We start from the raw sequence: 22,412 nt of genomic DNA, 5'->3' as shown, positions 1-22,412 counted from the left end.
CAAAAACTAATCGAACTCGAGAAATTCGAGACTCTTCCATAAAACATTAGTCAATACAAGACCACAAAAACTATCTATAGTAACACTAGATCATTCAGGACGAGACGGTCGTGAGTGTTGCCGGTGACCCGCCGTCGGAAGCGCCGCCCACTGGGGGCTTGCAAAACTCGAGATTGTGACAAAGATCATCCGAGATTCATGATTTATGTACAACACAGGTTAATTTGTGGCAATACGAAGTTTGTCGGGTCAGCTAGTTACCTATAAACCTCTTATGACATCCTGTTAGAGACCTGGTTTTGGTTACAGACAAGCTTCTTATGTATTGTATATAGATGTGAACTGGTAGAAGTGATAAATTCACTTCACTTCATAATTCATCTGCAATGTTACCAAAGCACGAAAATATTTTATTTATTTTTAAATACATTTGAGTGTCACGTAAAATCGAAAACTAGCAGCAGGCCTATTTTCGGTTTATTAAACGGCAGTCTGAATTTCCCAAATAACGGTGAAACCATGATGAGAACGCGTCAGACCGTGCCCGTCGCACGCGGTGATCTAGTGTGCTATGTGTGATGTATGAATTCATGCAGTTTTCAGATACTGAATTGACACTCAACACGTTGCATTAGAAACTAGATTGCACCGAAATGAAAAGAAATAGGCGTCAAAACACATCAAAAAACAAATTGTACAACGGCACCAGAGCTTCAAATTGAGAGATGAAAGCAATCAACTTTATTACGCCTTTTTAAGGAAAATTGGACAGTGAAGGAGGCACTCATGCAAATGCTGTGAGTAACGAGGCTTGTCAACCTTGACCGTCTGTTTCCATGCCAGGGACAGTTCTCGATTGCTCATCCAGGTGTGTGGTTGACCTTCCGGTTAGAAGTAGTTCACGACAGCGTTTGATATGGAGACGAGACTGGGTAGCGCGGCCCTAGTAGTACAACCTACTTAAAGCAAATTCCAACGAAAAATTAAGAAGGTGTGGAAGACTATGTACGGCGAGGCCCAACTTTACCAGCGCGGTAGAGCGACTAATGTGCAGGGATCGGCTTTGTAGTGATTGGTAGAATGCATGGTCGCGTAAGGGATTGGAATACGATCAGCGAAAGGATGTAAATTTTGAGAATAAAAAGCCGTTTGTTCAATTACACCATCATGCGCACCACGCGGGATGAGCTGATCACGAGTTTGAGGAAGAAAAAACACGCAAGAAAAAGGACAAAGATCGTGAAGAGCCAGAACAACTATCCTACAGGGTCACGAGCATGTTCTATGAGAGGGTGAACTAATCTTGTAAAGAATACACACCAAAGTCCGAAGGAGCTTGTGGGTTTTCTCGAAACGCGTCAGCACGTAACATGTAACATGGTTGGTGAAAGGCTAGATGATGCGCAACATAGACCCCATAGTGATCCTTAGCCTCTTATCCAGCAACTCCTGTAGCTACCTCCTCCTGGTACCAGCCGCAATACCAGCAACATTAGCGGAGATCGAGTAAACAAACCCCGATGAATACTACGGTCGTGTATCGACACAGAAGGAGGCACTGTTATGTTTCAGCACTTAAAATGGCAGTAACGCAACCTACCTAAATCCATTACTATGGAAATTCAAGCGAATACGGATCGGAATATTTGGCAACGACCTGGGCGACGAGCCAAGCAAGACGAATGGAAACTTGGTACTTGGAACTGCAGATCACTAAATTTCGTAGGTGGCGACCGGGTGCTGCTCGAACAGTTTGAACCCCGTAAACTCGGCATCGTAGCTCTGTAGAAAATCTTACGCAAAGGAGAGAAGATTTAGAAGATCCGCGACGGAAAGGCCTAGTTTTACAAGAGCGGCGGAACTACCAACGAACAGGGAACGGGATTTGCAGTGTTAGGCAGAATGCAGGATCGTCTGATAGATTGGAAGGCGATCAACGAGAGAATGGGAGGACAAAAGGCCGTTTCTTCAATAACCGCATCGTTAAATAGCACTGTCCACACGAAGGCAGACTCGACGATGAGAAGGAAGCGTTCATTGCGCGGCTGAAGGCAATGTACGCCAGCTGCTCGCCACAGGACATCAGGATCGTCATCGGGTATATGAGCGCCCAGGTTCAGGTCGGTAGGGAAGAAATGTGTAGACCGGTCAGACAGACACGTCAAAGCCGTCCTCCTCGGCTGAACATCAGGCAGCTAGATCTACGGGCGAATATTGGTTGAGGCACTGCCTTCTTCCGAGGAGCTAGGTGCTCCAAATCTTGAAGACGGTTGGGGTAGAATACGCTCGGCCATCGGAGAGACCGTTACCATCGGAGAGACCGTTACCATGGCACTAGGTGAAGAGAAAAAAATTGCTTGGAAAAATTATCTGCGCATTACTAAGAGAGAACTTGACAAAATACCGGCAACTTAGGAATCAGAAGACCACGATGCTGAGGAGTAAAAAGCATCAAAATGAGGATACAGATCGTGAAGAATTAGAACAACTCTTCCGAGCTAATGACATGCGCAAGTTTTATGAGAAGGTGAACCAAACTCGTAAGGGCTACACATTAAAACTTGACAAGTGTAGGAACATGGGAGGAAGTCGTATCACAAATGAGCGCCAAGTGGCCGACCGGTGGAAGCAGTTCTTCGATAAACACCTCAACGGCGAAGTTGCGGAACGGAATTTAACCTAGGAGTGCCCATGGAAGATAGTAATGTCACAGCATTTGATATACACAAGAAGTCAAACGAGAAATCGGGTTGTTGAAGACCAATAAAGCCGATGGTAAGGACTGCCTACTGACAGAGCTTTATAAACATACTCGAGAAACGAGAACGGCTGGGAGCCATTCTACACTGGGTTATTTTCAAGATTTGGGAGGAGAAGCTATCGGAGGAATGGATGGAAGAAGTGGTTGGTCCCATTGACAAAAAGGGTGATCGGCTCGACTGCTGCAACTAATAACGCATAACGCTGGGTAACGCCGTCTACAAGGTACTCTCTCAGATCCTGTTACGCTGGTTGTCAGCGGTTGCACAGGGTTTCGTAAGGAATAACCACGTGCCACTACGAACCATATTTTAACCATCCGACAGATCTTGTACAACGTACTTACGCATCACATCTTTATTGATTTCACAGCAGCATACGATACAGTTGATCGAGACCAGCTATTGCAGATGATGCACTAACACGGTTTCCCGGATAAACTAACGCAACTAATTAGAGTTTCATTGGATCGAGTGATGTGCGTCGTGCGCATCTCAGGGACACTCTCGAGTCCCTTCGAGACGCGGAAATGGTTGAGACAAGGTGACAGCTTATCCTGCAGGCTGTTCAATATAACTCTTGAGGGCGTGATCCGACGAGTGGACATCGAAACGAGAGTCACGTTTTCACCAAGGGTAGCCAATTCCTAAACTTCGCAGATGACTGTGATATCATAGGAACTCTGTGACGTCGGAGGCAGTCTACGCCACAATGAAAGCGGAGTTAAGGAGGATTGGGCTAAAAATAAATGCGTCTAAGACGACACACGTGGCAGGAACAGGCCTAAAGGAAACATACAACGGTTACCATCGTTGACGGCGACGAACGAGAATTAGTAGATGAGTTCGTGTACTTGGGATCGCTGGTGACCGTGGACAACAACACTAGTAAGCAGATCCAGCGACGTATTCAAGCGGGAAATCGGTACAAAATAGTGTACAAAACCATTATTAGACCGGAAGTTCTTTGTGGACTAGAAACCGTGACGTTGCTCACGGAGGTCATACGCGCCCTTGCCGTGTTAGTGCGAAAGGTACTGCGGACGATATTTGGACGAGTACAATCTGAAAACGGATCTGAAGTGGCGGAGGTGTATAAATTACGAACTACACGACACTGTTTAGAAAGACTCCCATCACACATCTGAGGAAATTCGGTAGGTTATGAAGGGCCGGATACATCGTAAGGACGCCGGACGACAATGTGACGAAAACATTTCTCTTCAACAACCCCTTCGGCACCAAGAACAGAGGGGCTCAACGTGCAAAATGGCTCGACCAGCTCGAAAGTGATTTGCAAGTTCTGAAACGACTGGGAAATTGGCAACGAGTGGCCCAAGATCGAGTTGGTTGAAGATGACTGCTTGGAATAGCACGAGCCACCCTGGCTCTATGCTGCTGGCAACAACTTCGAAGACGACAAACATGTCGCTTATCTTAGAGTAGCTTTGATGCGGCTAGTCATTATTTTGTCTGGTAAACCATTTTCGTGCATTATTTACCAGAGTTTCACTGAATTATAAGCTGCCTTGGAATCCGCGAAAATGTAAGGCGTGGGTGCGTTGTACTCCCAGCATTTCTGTAGAATTTGCTGGAGTTTAAACATTTGATCCATAGTAAGACGGACCCCCATATAGCTCGCCTGGTATTGTTTTACGAAATCTATTACTATTAGAGATAGACGACATAGCAAGAGCACCTTGTAGGTGGCATTCATCAGCGTAATACCGCAGTAATTACAGCAATCAAGCTGATCGTGCTACTTCTACCGCTGCTTCCATCCCTCATCGCAAATCCTAGAAATTATCGAATGAAGTGCCGTTACTGGCGGTTTCTTGCAATGCTGAGTTCTGGTGAGACTTTGTCCTTTCCGGCGGTTCTATTAATTTTCAGTTGTTATATTTCTCGCCGGATCTTTTCTATGTTGGGAGTCGGGACCCTATTACCGTTTCTGAACACTTTCAGGTAAATTTCCGTTCCGCCTACTTTTGTTATGTCGTCATTGAGTTGCGCTTAGGTTTTCCTCTATGTCCATACATATGTCCGACTACTACTTTTTCAGGTTATGTCTAACTTGTTAATCAATTTACTCATAAACTTTCCAAGAGTATAACGCAACAACTTGTTCCGATTATAACCACTGCTGAATCTGCAGCTCAATCTTTATTTTGTACTCCCAGTCGATGTTTGGTATCTGAAAGTGTTTACCTTTAACTAGAAACAGGTCGGTGTAAAACAAAGGCTCTCCATTTGCAATCATTCCCAAATTCAGTATTTAGGTTTGGCGTGGAGTCATACGAGTTAGGCAAAGCTTAACTCAGCAAGACTATCGCCGTAACATGTCTAAGAATAATGGAAATAGACTGCATAATTCAACCTTAGTTTCTATTATCTTCCATTCCAGCGTCCAAATGGATTTGCGAATCCAGTGCAATCTTTTTTGTGCAGTAAATCTATACTATATTGCAATAAGCACATCGTTTGTTTTGCTACTGCTACTGACACAAAGTCGAATGGAATGGTGGTCTCGGTTAAAAAATTGAAAGACAGATTGGAGTCTTCGAGTCGACGAAATCCACGGCAAGCTCTGGCAATCCAGTTTAACAGCTTATCTACCTACCTACCTACCATTCAAGCCATTCATTCGCTTGAATTCAGCGCGCTTATATACTTACTTCCACAAGGCTGGGTCCGAGATTCGCGGTGTCCTGGAATGGTGTCGGATCGCCACAGAACTCGAACGATTTGGAAATATGCTATCGTCATGAACAGGAGCGGTAGTCTAGAAAGTAGAAAAAGAAAAGAAACAAGATATATACTCTATATTACTAATAATACAGACAGTCATAAAAAGGAGACTGCTTTAAATTGGCGTTGTAGAGCATACCCACTAGGGTGGTCCCTTTTTTACATTTGTGCTCAGTGCACATGCATTTCGTGACGGTTTGGACATTATCTGGTAAAAATTACGGTAAATTACGTATCTATTGAACTGTGTAGTAAGTGTGACAAAGATGACAAGTAGTTTCCTCAGGATTAGCAAAAATATGAACAAAAAGAATTAAATCGTATCAAGCTTGAAATAGTAAAAGCTCAACAATAATAAAGGTAAAGATATAAATAGAGTCAAGCTTGTGGCTGTTAAGCAACCAACTGATGCGAGTGCCTTTTACCATTGTTATTACGGAGTGAAAAAGGATTCACTTTAGTTATGGTCTCAGTAGTGCGTTAGTCTCTAGATTGTCTATTTTGGTATTCCAAGAGGTTGCAGTTTGTATATCACGCAGTTCGAAAACGACTGCTGCTCGTAGGAAGCAAAACGAGGTGATGACTATGGCAGTTGAGCCAGAGCGAGGTGATGACGACAGCGAATTGCTCTGCGTGGGGGGTGGTTATGGTCATCATTGAACGACGTCGCTACCGCTAAAGGATGCTTTTGAGATGGTTTGCCTTCTCTTTATTTGCGCGCCGGCTAACCATTTTTCGCTTCAACATTGGATTGTTTTCCGCTTGTGTGCCGAGCGGAATGGAAAAAAGGAAAATGATTATTATGGCAGTAATTACGAGTGTCATTACTGTAGCAAACAGATTGCCGAATTGTGCTTAGTTAACGTAATTATCGTGATTGGGTAGAAAACGTGACCGGGCGATAAACTCTAGGATAAATTTTGGTATTCAAGTACTCACATAAGATCTAGAGAAATATTAGGTTCCCTCCTGTGCTTATTTTTTTTGTTTTCGCTGTTAGATCGGATTACTCTTTGTTACCCGATATTTTCATACCTGCCGGCAATTACAGCTGTATCACTATTATTCTAGTTGTAATGCACGCTTCCGATTGGCTCATTACAAGAAGATGACGAGCTTACTACATCAATTTAGTACATCACCAGGAGGTTGGTTAAGTTTGTAATTTGTTTTTACATTACTTTTAGAAACAAAATCATTAATAATTGCTACTGAAAGTGCTGTACTCTGACAGGAAAATGAATAGAAAATATCGAGAGTAGAGAATGCAATTGAGCGAGTAATTATCCCGTTTTAACTTATCACGGCCGCCCGCGGTGGCATGACCTTCAGCGTTTTCTTTTACCGGTAATCCTACCGGCGCGTGATCGGTGGCTTAGGGGCGAATGCAGACGCGGCTTCCATGACGACAACGACCGGCTGATTGCATTTGCTGAGCAATCACTCAACCCGAGCCAGACCCGAGAAGTGGTAATAAAATATTAAATTAAAAATGAGGGAAAATTTATTATTCGCCCTGTCCCTTGGTTGCCAGGACTGCCGACTGCTGGGAGGGAAACTACACCCACAGCCACACTCCGGCCCGACCGGGTCCGATCCGTTGCTGATTGGTGATGATGAGAAGGTGACGGACGGGCAAAAAATGAAACAAAACGGATAAGTCGAAGCGATATTTATCCGCGTCGTGAAACTGTACTGCAGCTGTGCCGCTTGCAGGATCAGAGAAATACAGCGGATGTTTTGCTCTGGCTTGAAAAAGTGTTGTTATTCACGTTTAAAATCCTGTTCATTTTATTATACTGTCACTACTACAGTTGCTTGTGATTGGTTTAATCGGAACGTGGTGTTAACGATTGATTTGCTTTCGAAAGTTTCATGGACTTAATCAGTGTAGCCGACTGTTTTAAATGCCAACTGCTAAGTAAATTAATTTTAGCAGGATGTTCTGGGATTAGTTTAAAAGTAAATCCTTTGATCAATTAATTATGAAGCAGCTTTTCGGGGGTTCTAGGAAATTTCAAATCGATAGGATTCAGTATTATTTTGCATTAATTTGTGGTTTTCGGAAAATTACCATTCGCAGTTGGCGTAAATTTCCACAAAATAAATTAAATTTAAACCTGTTTAGACAGAATTATGTCAACAATTATAACTCACTGTTGAATTAAAGTAATGAATGGATTTATCAAGATTGTAATGTCAACCGATACTTACGAGTAGAGGAATACAAATTTTACTATGTAGAAGGTTTTTTCCTTTTCCTTGTCCCATGTGGCCACGCATTGGGTGAACAGTTTGATGTCGAAGCGTAACTTTTTCCGTCGGGTCGTCAGCACCAAAAACTCCGGAAGGTCTGCAAAGGTACAGAGAAGGACAGCATGAGAGCGTGGATTATGGCTTGATATGGGTTACTTTTCATCCCGCAAACATAATTGATTTTACTTCTATCCCATCAACAAGGCTTATCATTAATTCGGTTGGTAAATATAAAATTCGTTGTTAGATATATTAAGTTTAATGTTCGTGGCTTTTCAGCAAAAATGATGAGTGTAATATATATCTGCATAATATATTTAGGTTTACTATTAGTAGAATATTTCATCATGCGCTCTGCTTAGCTTTTTCACTTGTGAGTTGTGATGCTAGTTTTTGAATATCCTAATTTATAGATAACTGTTTGCGCGACGTTAGGCATACGTACGTAAGGCATACGGACTTTAGGCATACGAACATTGGGTATAATGGACGTTATGCATAATGGAGGATAGGTGTAATGGACGTTTGGCATAATTCACAGAACTTTGCTTTCCTATAGTAGAGGTAGTACAATGTGGCAGGCCGCAGTGGGCTGGGTACGTGGCCAGAATATCAGACAAAAGAGTAACCAAAACTATTTTCAGCAGAGAATACGAAGGATTTCTTAAGCTTTAGGGTACTTAATAAATGCGCGTTGTCGAGGACGATGCACGTTCAGCTGGTGTACGAGGGGATTGGAGAATGACAGCCCAAGACCGATAGTACTGCAGGGCCACAGTTCGTTCGGCGCCGGATCGATAACGAACCGTCACCACTAAAGTAAGCTTTCCTATGAATACGAACTTTAGCCAATCATCGCTCCTTTATAAGACAACTAGAAGACCCGGCAAACTTCGTACTGCCACAAATTGGGCTAAATATACGATATGTAAACTTCAGATGAACTCCTGCTGCGTTTTAGAAAAAGGGATATTTTCTAGGTATAAATCAAGTTTTGCCGTTGTCTAAGGAGTTCTGCGTTTGGTTTATTAAACGCTGGGATTTCAGAGAATGTCTAAATTTAACAACTGTATTAAGTCATTAGTAAGAAATGCATATCGGTGTAAAAGTTGGTTTGCCAATCCCCGCAATATCAACAGTCGTGTTTGTGGTAGTTGCATTGAGTCTTGTTTTATAAACTCTGCTGGTTAAAAATAGTAATACTGGATGTTAATATATTTGTTGTAAAATTTGGTACGACGGCTAATATCGTCTGCTGCAACTTTGGAATTTCTCGATAATTTAAGGGCCAATTTTATATTCTGGTATGTATTCAATATCAATAGTCATCAGATTTTTTTTTTTTTTTTGATTCATAAATCTATTGATAAGAATTACCCAAAAGAATTGCATCGCTGAATCTCGATAACTGTTATTCTCAATTCTCAAAACAAACTAAATTTTATTATTCCACAAAATCAATTGATCGCTGTATTGTTCCTTTGGTAATTCACGCACTAAAACAATTTAACTTAAAAGCGTCATTTTATAAACCTTTTTACACTTCTAAAGAGTCTAATACGAAATGAAATCGACTGAAAGTTAAATACGATTGTTTTTTGTTTTGATTATAGTCACTTTAACCAGCTTGGGTCATTCGTGACTTCTGCGGGGTTGGGATTTGAACCCGGGTCCTCGGCGTGAAAGGCGTGAATGCTAACCACTACGCCGGGACTGATCCCTTAAATACGATGTATAATAGTTGCTTCGTTCACTATTTTTTTTAAATTCTAAATCATACGCTCTTACTGTTGATTTATTAGCTTGATATTCAGTTAAACCGAATATGCTCATAATCCGTTAACATATGCAAAATGTATTTTTCATTTGACGATTGGGAAGTGGCAATTTAGTGAATTTAGTGCTTAAACCTTTTGTTAACCTGCATCTTCTGGCTACGCATCCGATGTAAAAAGGAATAAAAATGATTCGTGTTTGTTTCATAAATTTGTTAAATGAATGAACGAATGAATGAAATTAACGAATTTCATTGCTGACACTTTAGGCTTGAGTTTAGGTTGATTAATAAGTTGGACCTATTGATTGGTTATTTTCTGAAATTGTAAACCCCCAAAATGTTTAATAGCATTGTTAGATGTGGCGATTTCAATGAAGGTAACCACGTGTTTGTTTGAATACGACATCGGTACTGCAAAAAATCGTACGATGATCATAGCAGCCAACGACATGGCGCATACAATGCGTTGCGGGCAGGGCTGAAAACAGTTGACAGAAAATAATGAGTTTGAAAAAAGGAAAATATCAGTTCATTATATTCCCTCGATTGTAACATCAACATCAAATCATAGCACTCAGAGATATTTGATACCTACATATCCAAAGGCTGATTTTGAATTTGCGCGCGTTTTACTTTCCCTACGCAGTCTAGTGAGCTATTTTCAGTTATCAAAAAAATCAGCATTCAACAAATGAAATGATTTTTTCAGTAACGCCTCTAGACACACAGGCAGTTAACATACATTGCGCCTATGTTCGCAAGAATTTAGTTTTAAGATTTTTTACTTAACACTTTAATTCTAATCACAATAATTGTACAACTAAACAAAAAATCTTGCTGCATATACCTAAAAATGAAATTCTAATAGCGTCTGAACTAACCATTCATGATTGAACACACAATGTAAATTATATTATAAGCACTTTTATGAACACTCTTGATACGCATAGGCGCTCCCGGAAAAAAATCATTTAGTTGAAATGAAAATGATTTTCTTTAACGTTCAGACTCAGTGATATCATGTGTGAGTTGACTGCCACAATCGCTAAAGGAAAAACAAAGTTCACATACTGGACGGCGGCGTTCACGATAGCATCCTTAATTCATTTATCAGGTAGCACGAATCATAGGTTGCTGATTTCGTAGCTAACTCATTTTGGCGCATTTTAACAGTATGATTTTGAATTTTTGCAGCTCTGGTTGCGGGTATTATATGGAAAACTAATTTTTCGAGTTTTCCTATCTTCCGAGTAAATTTTTCAACTTTTCTCGCCATAAAAACATAGCGGTGGTGGAAACGAACACAATAAAGAAAAGACGGCTCAAATCGGACGCTCCGTTTTCAAGTGATGCGCGGTCGAACTTTTTCACTTCCATTTTTATATATAAGATGAGAACCAGGGCCGCATCTACCATAAAGTCATTTGGTATAAGGCTTCTTGGTATGTGAAACATCGTTTGCCATAAAAACATTGGCGTAAGGCCATTGCAAATCAATTTCAAAGTTTTTGTCACCCCCTCTCGAACTCGAAAAATGAGTTAACGCTTCTGTCACGAAATAGAAACGGAAGTTCAAACAGTGGAATTTCCGAAACTCGGCCAAAAAATTTTTCTTTCGTTTTTGTCTTTTAGTTCGTAGATTTTTGCATGAAAAATAACAACGTATTTAGCAAGAAGCAAGAGTAGATTTGGATTTCACGTTTAAACTTTAAATAAAAATGCCTAAAATCCATATATTTTTTTGCTCGATTAAAAAATTCTCTTTGTTTTTTTTCGCCACCCCCCCGTTAGTGGCCCAACACCGGAGGGACAAAAACTTTTTTAAATATTTGTGACGGCCTAAATAAAAGGGACCATTTGGCATAATTCCGTAAAAATATATTAAGATTTTTCATAGATGATTCAGGGCGAGTAGGCCACAGACCGGGAATGTTGCTCATTTGTTTAGGCTTATTCGTTTTCCTACACTCTGAAATGATTCTACCTGTAAATAGGTCGGATTTAGTTAAAGGTAGGTTGAAACTACTCAAAATGCCCTTAAAGTGTACTACTTCCAAGAACCTGTTTTATATAATGAACGTAATTGTTTTATCTAAAATGCTACGGTGACCAAAATATACATTAATAATAGTAGCACAACTATTGCACTCAAGTACTTTTTTTGCACGGTTTGTTTCTTCGATTATTAAGAACAGAGAAACTTAGGGGCCATTTATTTATTTCTCAATACATTTGGGAGAAGCCCGAGATTCGTCACGTAGTTTGTAAATAGTCCCTCAATTGTACCGTTCTTGAATAATCGAAAATAACAAACCGTGTAACAATAGACTTGAGTGTACTGATAAAAAAATGTTTTCATACGACCATGTGTGTTTCGGTCATTCGTGTTTCGGCCGTTTATAATTCGGCCATTTGAATTTCGGATATTCGTAGGAAATTCGACTCACCCTATTATGAAATACTTTTTTAAGCTAAGTCGATTGAACCTAATGCAAGCTAACGGCAGATTGCCTTATGTTCGTTATGTCTATTATGACTACATTTTATGCCTTTAGTCATTAATGCCTATCGTCCATTAGGCCTAACATCCATTATACCAAATGTATTTATGCCTAACGTCCGTATGCCTAATGAGGTACACTCGTGATCTTTAGTAGGGTCGTAGTGTACCATTCCCAAGCAGCACTTATTTGGCACTTTTAGTTGCAGCAACTTATTAACGACTAAAATTAGTCACAAATCGGTTGCCACAACCGGATTGTAACAACTGTGCTACTAGGGTTGACCAAACTGGCTCCCGTCATAGGCGCTATTTGTGAAAAGAATGACCAATAAGTTTACGATAAAATTGAATTACAGAAAAATGTTTGACAAGCAAGGATAACGACAACCAGGATAACCCAGGATTAGGATAAAATTCAGTGGGGTCTAAACTAAGATGAGTAAAGGTAGGTGGGGCAAGACCACCACATTAAGCAAAAACGCCTGTGTAAAAAAGGTTGTGGCTCAATTTCTAATTAATCTGCTTTAAACGAACAATTGATCTACTACCAACATGTAAAAAATAAAAACATAAATACCTATCTGTAAAGATTTTCTATTTTTATTGCGTTTATTACGGCGGGTCATTTTTTGACATTTCAAATTGTTATGATTGATAAACCAGACACATATTATTCTTGGATTGCTAAGAAAATTTGCTATATTGTCATAAAAAATGTTTATTCTAGGATGCTGATGAACGATGATTCTAGAGTGATGAATTATTGAAAAAAGCTATATCCGAGAAAGTTAGAAAATTTTAGAAAATATTGCTGATTTCGTAATTGGGTAGAAACACAATCCATAGGGGAAACAAAGTTTTTTATTTGCATTTATAGTCAATCGGCTCAGTCATAACATGAATCGTAAATAATCGTAATTAATCGTAAAACAAATGTTTGAAGAAGTCCAGGTCACTCCAGGTCATTTCCAATTGTCTCGGACAGTGTATAAAAATTCATAACTCTTGAACCAAACATTGTAAACCAAGTGTTTTTGCAATGTAAGCAAAGTTTTTAGAAATGTAGCTTTGGACTTGTTTTCAAATATTTTTTCTCTTCTTCTCACTTTATAGCCTTTTACGGATATAATATTTTAATTTCAAATTAGCGGTCTTTGTTGTTTCTGATTTATGGTCGAAAAATTCTATATTCTTGAATACCTACTTCGGTGATTCATTGCAGAAAAAATGGGCAGTGAGAAATATGAAAGAGGAATACGAGAAGTGTGGAGTGAAAAGTGAGCAACGGGAAGTGTGAAACGAGAAGTGCGAGAAGTAAAAAGCGTGAAGTGAGACGTGGTAAGTGAGAGGCGGGAAGCGAGAAGCGGAAAATGAGAAGCGGGAGGTGAGAAACCGGAAGTAAGAAACGAGAAGTGAGAAGCAGTAAGTGAGAACCAGGAAGTGAGAAGGGTGAAGTGGGAGTGAGAAGGGAGAAACGGGAAATGAAGCGGGAAATGAGAAGCGAGAAGTGAAAAGCGGGAAGTGAGAAACAGGAAGTGAGAAACAGGAAGTGAGAAACAGGAAGTGAGAAACAGGAAGTGAGAAACAGGAAGTAAGAAACAGTAAGCAAGAAAAAGTAAGTGAGAAACAAGAAGTGAGAAAAAGGAAGTGAGAAACAGGAAGTGAGAAACAGGATGAAAGAAGTAAGAAGTAGGAAGTAGGAAGTAGGAAGTAGGAAGTAAGACGTAAAAAGTAAGAAGTAAGAAGTAAGAAGTAAGAAGTAAGAAGTAAGAAGTAAGAAGTAAGAAGTAAGAAGTAAGAAGTAAGAAGTAAGAAGTAAGAAGTAAGAAGTAAGAAGTAAGAAGTAAGAAGTAAGAAGTAAGAAGTAAGAAGTAAGAAGTAAGAAGTAAGAAGTAAGAAGTAAGAAGTAAGAAGTAAGAAGTAAGAAGTAAGAAGTAAGAAGTAAGAAGTAAGAAGTAAGAAGTAAGAAGTAAGAAGTAAGAAGTAAGAAGTAAGAAGTAAGAAGTAAGAAGTAAGAAGTAAGAAGTAAGAAGTAAGAAGTAAGAAATAAGAAGTAAGAAGTAAGAAGTAAGAAGTAAGAAGTAAGAAGTAAGAAGTAAGAAGTAAGAAGTAAGAAGTAAGAAGTAAGAAGTAAGAAGTAAGAAGTAAGAAGTAAGAAGTAAGAAGTAAGAAGTAAGAAGTAAGAAGTAAGAAGTAAGAAGTAAGAAGTAAGAAGTAAGAAGTAAGAAGTAAGAAGTAAGAAGTAAGAAGTAAGAAGTAAGAAGTAAGAAGTAAGAAGTAAGAAGTAAGAAGTAAGAAGTAAGAAGTAAGAAGTATCAGGTATCAGATATCAGTACTTGTGGCTTAGGCTTAGGTAAAAAGTTAGAAGAAAGAATTAAGTTAAGTAACCACTTGATCTAACATCTCGCGTCTATTATGTATTTTGGTAGTACGCCTTCAATTCATTACGTCTCACGTCTATTAGACCTGACGTCTGAATGCCTTATCTTATTGTACCTTGCGTCCGTGTGACTATCGTCCGTAAACCACGTGTCCCGTCCTCATTCGTTCCAATTCGAATATTCGGATTATTATTCTGAATTGTATGGTATACCTACACAACACACCAAGTTCTAAGTAGAAGTTAGAGCCTTGTTTCAGTATAACCAACGTCGGAGGCACCACTAACAGTCGATCCGTGTTGTTGTTCGCGCAGAAACCGTATTTTTTTTTATCAAATATCGATAAAATATCACATAAAGTACGGAACGTGCTGTAATAGAGCTATTGCTGCTTGTAGAAAAAAATATGCAATCAACCTGGAAAAGGTACCGTGGTTTCAGGAGGAATTACCTGAAGCTACTGAAAAGGTACTGGATAAAAAGCAAACATTGCACTATTTATGGTAAATAAAATTTAACGTTGGCACTGTAATATTTCGTGTTCGCAAGTAAACCGTAACTATGTGGCAGCTCGGCAGCTTGCCAGTCACAAATGGTACGAGTGTACGAGTGAACTAACAAAGAACGCGATGCGTTCATCGGATTCTTTTTTTGCACAAACGACAAGTAAGTACCTACTGCCAAGCACTGGATTAAGCATCCGACGTGTACCGTTGGGCTCTGTTTTTCTCGTTGTTTATGTACAAAGTTTTCAAATCAACTAGGTAGTACTTGGCCAAATTAAAAGCGCAAAAATTATGTTATTTTAACAAATCTGTTTTAACTATTTTTATTATTATGACACTGTATTATTTTCTTCTATAGTAGAGGATTTACTCCTGTTACAGAATACTTCCTATTGGAGATTCGGTTGTAGAAAATGATTGGAAAGAGTCTCTCGTATATTTGGTGTTTTTGATTGAAAAAAACTATTTCAAAATAATCCCGATCGAGTTGCTTATCCCCCCATTATTGGTACACGAGATCTGAAAGTAAGTCTTATCGGCTTCAAATGGATAATGATAAGGCCCCCAAAATAATTTTCCAGCAAACTATGCCTTATGTTTGCGCCTAAATATTTATGAGCAACCGTGCGTCTCCATAAGTGCGATGTGATGGAGACGCTTTGTATTTTAATCTAAATAAGTTGCCGTAATTAGCATCAAATGTTCAAAAGTCCATTTATAGAACAGGATTGCATGAAATCTTATTTTATCTTAACATTCATTTATAGGTTTAAAATACAGTTTCGTGTCTACTCGGTATGCGTAGAACTATCAAGCAATTTAAACCGACCTACCTTATGTCGAACCATCTACAAATATGAATGAACGTTTTATTTGCATAAACGATTGTATTTCTTATGCCTCAACATATTTGATCAAGGAGCAAAAAATCAAAATCTAGAAGTTAGGAATTTGCATAAATCTGATCTTATTAAGTCTCCGGTTGCATTTCTTATGCTTTAACATATTCAAATCAGCAGGTATCAAAATATAAAAATCGAGAAGTTAGGAATAGCAACACCAATGCCGCATTTTAGTTTCAACACTCTTTTGCACTCTTTGTTCGTGAAGGAAACTTGCTGCAAGTCTCAAGAAAGTACCTTGAATCGTGTTGAATGGAAATCATTGTTTGCAACTTTAAAACTCGGTAAAAGCAGTTAGCGCAATCTACCGCAATAAAGACTGTCGTACCGTATTTATTTTTGATTCAGTTTTCTCTGTGGTTTTTTACGGATCTTTTCGGAAAGATTATTTCTGTGGTTTGCCGGTAGATAAATAAACGATTGTAAATATTTTATTGTGGGCCTGTTTCATGAAACTGGAACCAATTTTATCCTGGAACCCATTAACTTATCGGTCAGTTATAGAATAATTGCGTAAGCGTGATTGTTTCACTGCTTCTCGCAATATCTGAACTTAATATAATTTCTGCCACTCTCGCATTACCCGCTTCAAGTGGCAATTCTAGTTGAAAGCTAACCCATTATTGTTTGCAGCGAAACACCCACTTAGACTGTTATCCTTGTGACGGCATACCGGCTAGAAGGAGAGAATCGAGAAGAATCAAATGCAATGCACTCAAGATCTCATGGCTTTCACCATTGATCTTTTATACTGTGAAACCAATCAACGTTTTGAGCTTAGCACTATCCCCGAAGACTGAAATGGTTTGCTCCATTTCGAACAATCGTAAGTCGGTGTCTATTTGACAAATGATTTCTACAGTTCGCTCTGAGGAGAATCACAAACCGGCCATTTTCCACCTGCAAGGGGAAAATCATTTCTGCCAGTGACGGTGACAGGATTTGCTGTACGTACTTATGGCAAATGGAAATGGAAAAACTTTCTCTTGTTGAATTGTTACTTGCAGTGAATAACACAGTAAAAAAAAACAAACTACTTCCGTAAGTGATATATTTGTTTATATCATTAAAGAGATTTTTAACTGTTTCTCGGAAGATGATCAACCTTGAACTTGTCAACCTTTCACCAAAGTTTAGTTTCACACACAACAAGGATTCAGCGGCGTGACGAGCAATAGTTATCTCATCTGACGCACACGCTATGTTCGGTTGGTTCACCATTTTTCTATCCGGTTAGATTTTGTTTGTCTTCAGTTCACCAGCACCACCCACAAGCGGGTCGGACGGAAAAAACAGTGATTCGTTTGCATAAATTTACATCTACCTTCGCACTGTTTCCGACGCTCGTGTCATATTCTGTTTGCCGCTAAACGGGTGACTGCTTCCGTTGGGAAAACTCCCCGAACACCCGGCACAGCAGCGAGCGCTTTGTTGAGTTATTCTTATGATCTACGGATGAAATTTCGGCCGAAGGGGACGAATTGTTCGGTCACACAAAAAGACTGTCGGTCCGATATAGTTGTTTATGCAATGTTCGGACGGCGAGTTAAAAATGTATGAAGAATGTTGTTCGTCCAGTGTCAGCAAACTGGCCCGTGAAAATGAAAATTATGATGAGCCAGCAGCAAATTGTTTATTCATTTGTTTTCCGTTGCTCAGTTTCGTTTTTCCCCATCTGAGGTACGGCATGAAAAAAGTGAACATCGATCAATTTTTGTAATCTCAACTTTTGATAGCAGGCTCCATCGTCGGAAGCGGGTTAATTTTTTTCTGTATGTTTAAATCGTAAATGAGCAATTCCACGTGAACTGAAGTAAACTTTTCTGATTTGGATTAAAGTTTGCCTAATTTCTCATTTTTAAAAAGGGCGTTCAAATGTCTGAAAATCGTAGCTCGAAAACTATCGCCCTCACTTATCTAATCTAACTTTTTAACGCATTTGTTGGGGATTTATCCATGGGTACGAAAGGCTTCGTACCACGCCAGGACATCCTTTGAATAGTGGCACGAAGCTAGATCCGATCAGAAGAACGTAGGGCCTTCGTGTTGCTTCAACAGAGGAAGCAGACGCTTTTGCAGACACTCCTTAACTGCCCATGGATGCATAGTTGACGTAAAAACCAGAATGACCTAAATATACTTTTTCAGTCCTAGGCACTCTTAACTATGTTGTTCACATGCCCAATACTCAAACAACATATGTTTGTTCGAAAATATTCGAGAAATTTAGGAAAATTGAGCTACTCTGCTATTGGTTTCACGTAATGCTAATGGTTGACGTAATTCCCCGCACAATCAATCAGCATAGTAACCTATTTGTTTTTGTAGCTTTACGCCAAGTTATGTGAATAATCGTTCAAAAAAACAGCCTGTTTATTCGCATAAACTGGCGTTCGAATTTTTTAAACACAATAAATGAGGAATGAATCATAAAACCCAATCAGTTCTGTTTTGATCAATAAACTCTACTAAATTGACAGATTATTCGATCGAAAAAGTTTATAGCAAAGGTTATATGGCTTTAAACGTTTTTCACGATAAAAATGCGTTTTCTCAACAATCATGGTGCTGGTCGTTACGTCGACTATGCATCCAAGGGCAGTTAAGGTAGATTTGCCCGTTTACAGTCTTGGTAGTCACGCAGGGCCTACTCCGTTTATCAAATGAGCAGATAGCTTGTCAAATCAAGTATTTTTTGGCAAACTTTGAAAGTTTCTGCTTCCTTATTTCCTTCGGAACATCAAATTTGTGCTGAGCGATGTCGAACAGTAGCCCCGGGGGCTGCTGGAAGTCCGCATTGACGTGTGTCTTACAATGAGGCTCCGTCAGTATCTGGCTATACAGTTTCCGGGCCCGCGACTTTCCCACCGAATTTTGCCGTTCGTCACGATTTGGAGCCTTTTGCACTTTGTACGTATGCAGTCCCTCCCGATCATTGGTTCTCTGAACGAAAGACTTGGACAGATTAAACTTTTTGGCCACTTCCCTGACCGAAGCATTGAGGTTCTCCTTAAACGCTTCCACTACACGCTTGTAGTCCTGATCACTAATAGAACATACATTCTGACCGCATTTCTCCTTCCGTTCGGCGCTCAGAGTTTCGTAGTAACGCTTAACCACACGACTTACACTTGAGTGTACGAATGCGAGTTGTTTTCCGATGCCCCAATAAGATAGTTGAGGATTTTCCAGGTGCTTGAGCAAAATTAATTCGCGACGTTCCTTTTCGGGGTCGTCGGGTTCCTTTCAAATTTTCAAAAAACTGAGAGCGATAAAAATACACTGCAAACAATATGCTCTAAATTACTGCTATCCAAATGTTCAAATGAAAATATCCAATGGGCAATTTTCTGCAAATTGATGCAGGGCACCCTTTAGATAGATAGATAGATAGATAGATAGATAGATAGATAGATAGATAGATAGATAGATAGATAGATAGATAGATAGATAGATAGATAGATAGATAGATAGATAGATAGATAGATAGATAGATAGATAGATAGATAGATAGATAGATAGATAGATAGATAGATAGATAGATAGATAGATAGATAGATAGATAGATAGATAGATAGATAGATAGATAGATAGATAGATAGATAGATAGATAGATAGATAGATAGATAGATAGATAGATAGATAGATAGATAGATAGATAGATAGATAGATAGATAGATAGATAGATAGATAGATAGATAGATAGATAGATAGATAGATAGATAGATAGATAGATAGATAGATAGATAGATAGATAGATAGATAGATAGATAGATAGATAGATAGATAGATAGATAGATAGATAGATAGATAGATAGATAGATAGATAGATAGATAGATAGATAGATAGATAGATAGATAGATAGATAGATAGATAGATAGATAGATAGATAGATAGATAGATAGATAGATAGATAGATAGATAGATAGATAGATAGATAGATAGATAGATAGATAGATAGATAGATAGATAGATAGATAGATAGATAGATAGATAGATAGATAGATAGATAGATAGATAGATAGATAGATAGATAGATAGATAGATAGATAGATAGATAGATAGATAGATAGATAGATAGATAGATAGATAGATAGATAGATAGATAGATAGATAGATAGATAGATAGATAGATAGATAGATAGATAGATAGATAGATAGATAGATAGATAGATAGATAGATAGATAGATAGATAGATAGATAGATAGATAGATAGATAGATAGATAGATAGATAGATAGATAGATAGATAGATAGATAGATAGATAGATAGATAGATAGATAGATAGATAGATAGATAGATAGATAGATAGATAGATAGATAGATAGATAGATAGATAGATAGATAGATAGATAGATAGATAGATAGATAGATAGATAGATAGATAGATAGATAGATAGATAGATAGATAGATAGATAGATAGATAGATAGATAGATAGATAGATAGATAGATAGATAGATAGATAGATAGATAGATAGATAGATAGATAGATAGATAGATAGATAGATAGATAGATAGATAGATAGATAGATAGATAGATAGATAGATAGATAGATAGATAGATAGATAGATAGATAGATAGATAGATAGATAGATAGATAGATAGATAGATAGATAGATAGATAGATAGATAGATAGATAGATAGATAGATAGATAGATAGATAGATAGATAGATAGATAGATAGATAGATAGATAGATAGATAGATAGATAGATAGATAGATAGATAGATAGATAGATAGATAGATAGATAGATAGATAGATAGATAGATAGATAGATAGATAGATAGATAGATAGATAGATAGATAGATAGATAGATAGATAGATAGATAGATAGATAGATAGATAGATAGATAGATAGATAGATAGATAGATAGATAGATAGATAGATAGATAGATAGATAGATAGATAGATAGATAGATAGATAGATAGATAGATAGATAGATAGATAGATAGATAGATAGATAGATAGATAGATAGATAGATAGATAGATAGATAGATAGATAGATAGATAGATAGATAGATAGATAGATAGATAGATAGATAGATAGATAGATAGATAGATAGATAGATAGATAGATAGATAGATAGATAGATAGATAGATAGATAGATTCGAGTCTATATTGAAGCCCAATTTCAAGTCTTACTTTAAGTTTAACTTCTAGTTCAATTTTAAATCTAAATTAATTCAAATATAGTCCAACTTTATGATTTATAGTCGAATTTTTAGTACAAATCTAAGCATAATTTCAGTTTGATTCTAGGTCATATTTTAAGTAAAATGTTGGGTCTTCTTCGATTACAATTTTAAGTTTAATTTTGTGATTTTAACCCGAAATTTGAGATCCGGCTTCAAGTCTAAATTGGCCCAAATTAAAATCCCATTTTATGTTCAATTTCATATCTCTTTCAGATCGAAATTCAAGTTAAATCTTGTGTCCAATTCCAAGTTCGAAAATAAGTTCTAATGTAAACCTAAATGTATGTACAACGTTATATAAATTTATTAAGTGTTGCTTCAATGACCCTTCCTTGCCCTTCGCACCTTGTCTTTCCTGAGATACTATCAACCCTTTTCATTATTTTTTTCTATTGTTCCCTCCGGTTGCTCCGGTGCCCCCTTACAAGTCCTATTTCATGTTGAACCTCAAGTCCAATGTGAGTACGATTTTAAGTTTAATTTGAAGTGAAGCTTCCAGTCGAAACTGATCTACTTTCATGTCAATTTCAAATCCAATTTCAAGTTCAATTTCAAGTTTAGTTTTATGTCCAATATCAAGTCCAATTTCACATCCAATGTCAAGTTCGATTTTAAGTAAAGTATAACGTATGATTTCAAAGCCCAGTTAAGTTCTATTTCAAATCCAAGTTCAAGTCTAAATTCGAGCTCAATTTAAAATTCACCTCACAGTTTAATTTGAAGTAAAGTGTCCAGTCTACAGTGGTCCAAAAGTAAGTCCAATTTCATGTCAGATTTCATTCCAGTTTGAAGTTCAATCTCACGTCCAATTTCAAGTATAATTTTAAGAGAAATTATAAGTTCAATTTTAAGCCCAATTTAATTTCAATTTCAAGTCCAAATTTAAGCCCATTTTGAAGTCCGCTTTTAAGTTTAACTTCTAGTTCAATTTTAAATCATAGTTCAATTTCACGCTGAGTTTTAGTCTGCTTTTAAGCAAACTTTCAGCTTAATTCTAAGTCCGATTTCAAGTCCTATTTCAGGTAAAAAATTGGGTTTAATTTTGAATACAGTTTGAAATCCAATTTTATAATTTCAATCCGAATTCAAAGTCCAATTTCCAATTTATTTTAAGTCAAGCGGTTATTTTAATCTATTCGGCCCATATTTTTCCAATAGGTAAAGTTGTTGCGCCATCCATACTTCGTAAAGGTTGGTGCCCCCCCCCCATTTATGTCATTTATGTCTGAGCATGCCAGCATGTATGTACCGTGGACCCCCGTTCGTTTGACCGTTTTTAATCTGAACACTTTTTAATTTGAACTCCGCTGGTTTGCACGACGTGCAAATTAAAAATGGTTCAAATGTCATTCTCAACATGACGTTATTTGCT

The 22,412-nt window shown here is 38.0% G+C and overlaps 1 protein-coding gene across 1 annotated transcript in view; it reads right to left on the bottom strand.

Moving 5' to 3' along the window:
* LOC128735582 (orexin receptor type 2-like) overlaps positions 1-22,412 on the bottom strand; it is a 137,394-nt gene that overhangs the window by 23,046 nt on the left and 91,936 nt on the right. Inside the window, exons 4-5 of the mRNA XM_053830064.1 lie at positions 7,722-7,860; positions 5,435-5,541 (exon numbers count right to left, since the gene is read on the bottom strand). Coding sequence (XP_053686039.1) covers positions 5,435-5,541; positions 7,722-7,860 — 246 coding nt within the window. The remainder of the gene's footprint in view (positions 1-5,434; positions 5,542-7,721; positions 7,861-22,412) is intronic.

Source organism: Sabethes cyaneus, chromosome 2 (genome assembly GCF_943734655.1).
Source record: "Sabethes cyaneus chromosome 2, idSabCyanKW18_F2, whole genome shotgun sequence".
NCBI lineage: Eukaryota > Metazoa > Arthropoda > Insecta > Diptera > Culicidae > Sabethes > Sabethes cyaneus.
Note: the sequence above shows the minus strand (reverse complement) of the source record. Positions and strands in the feature narration are given on the sequence as shown.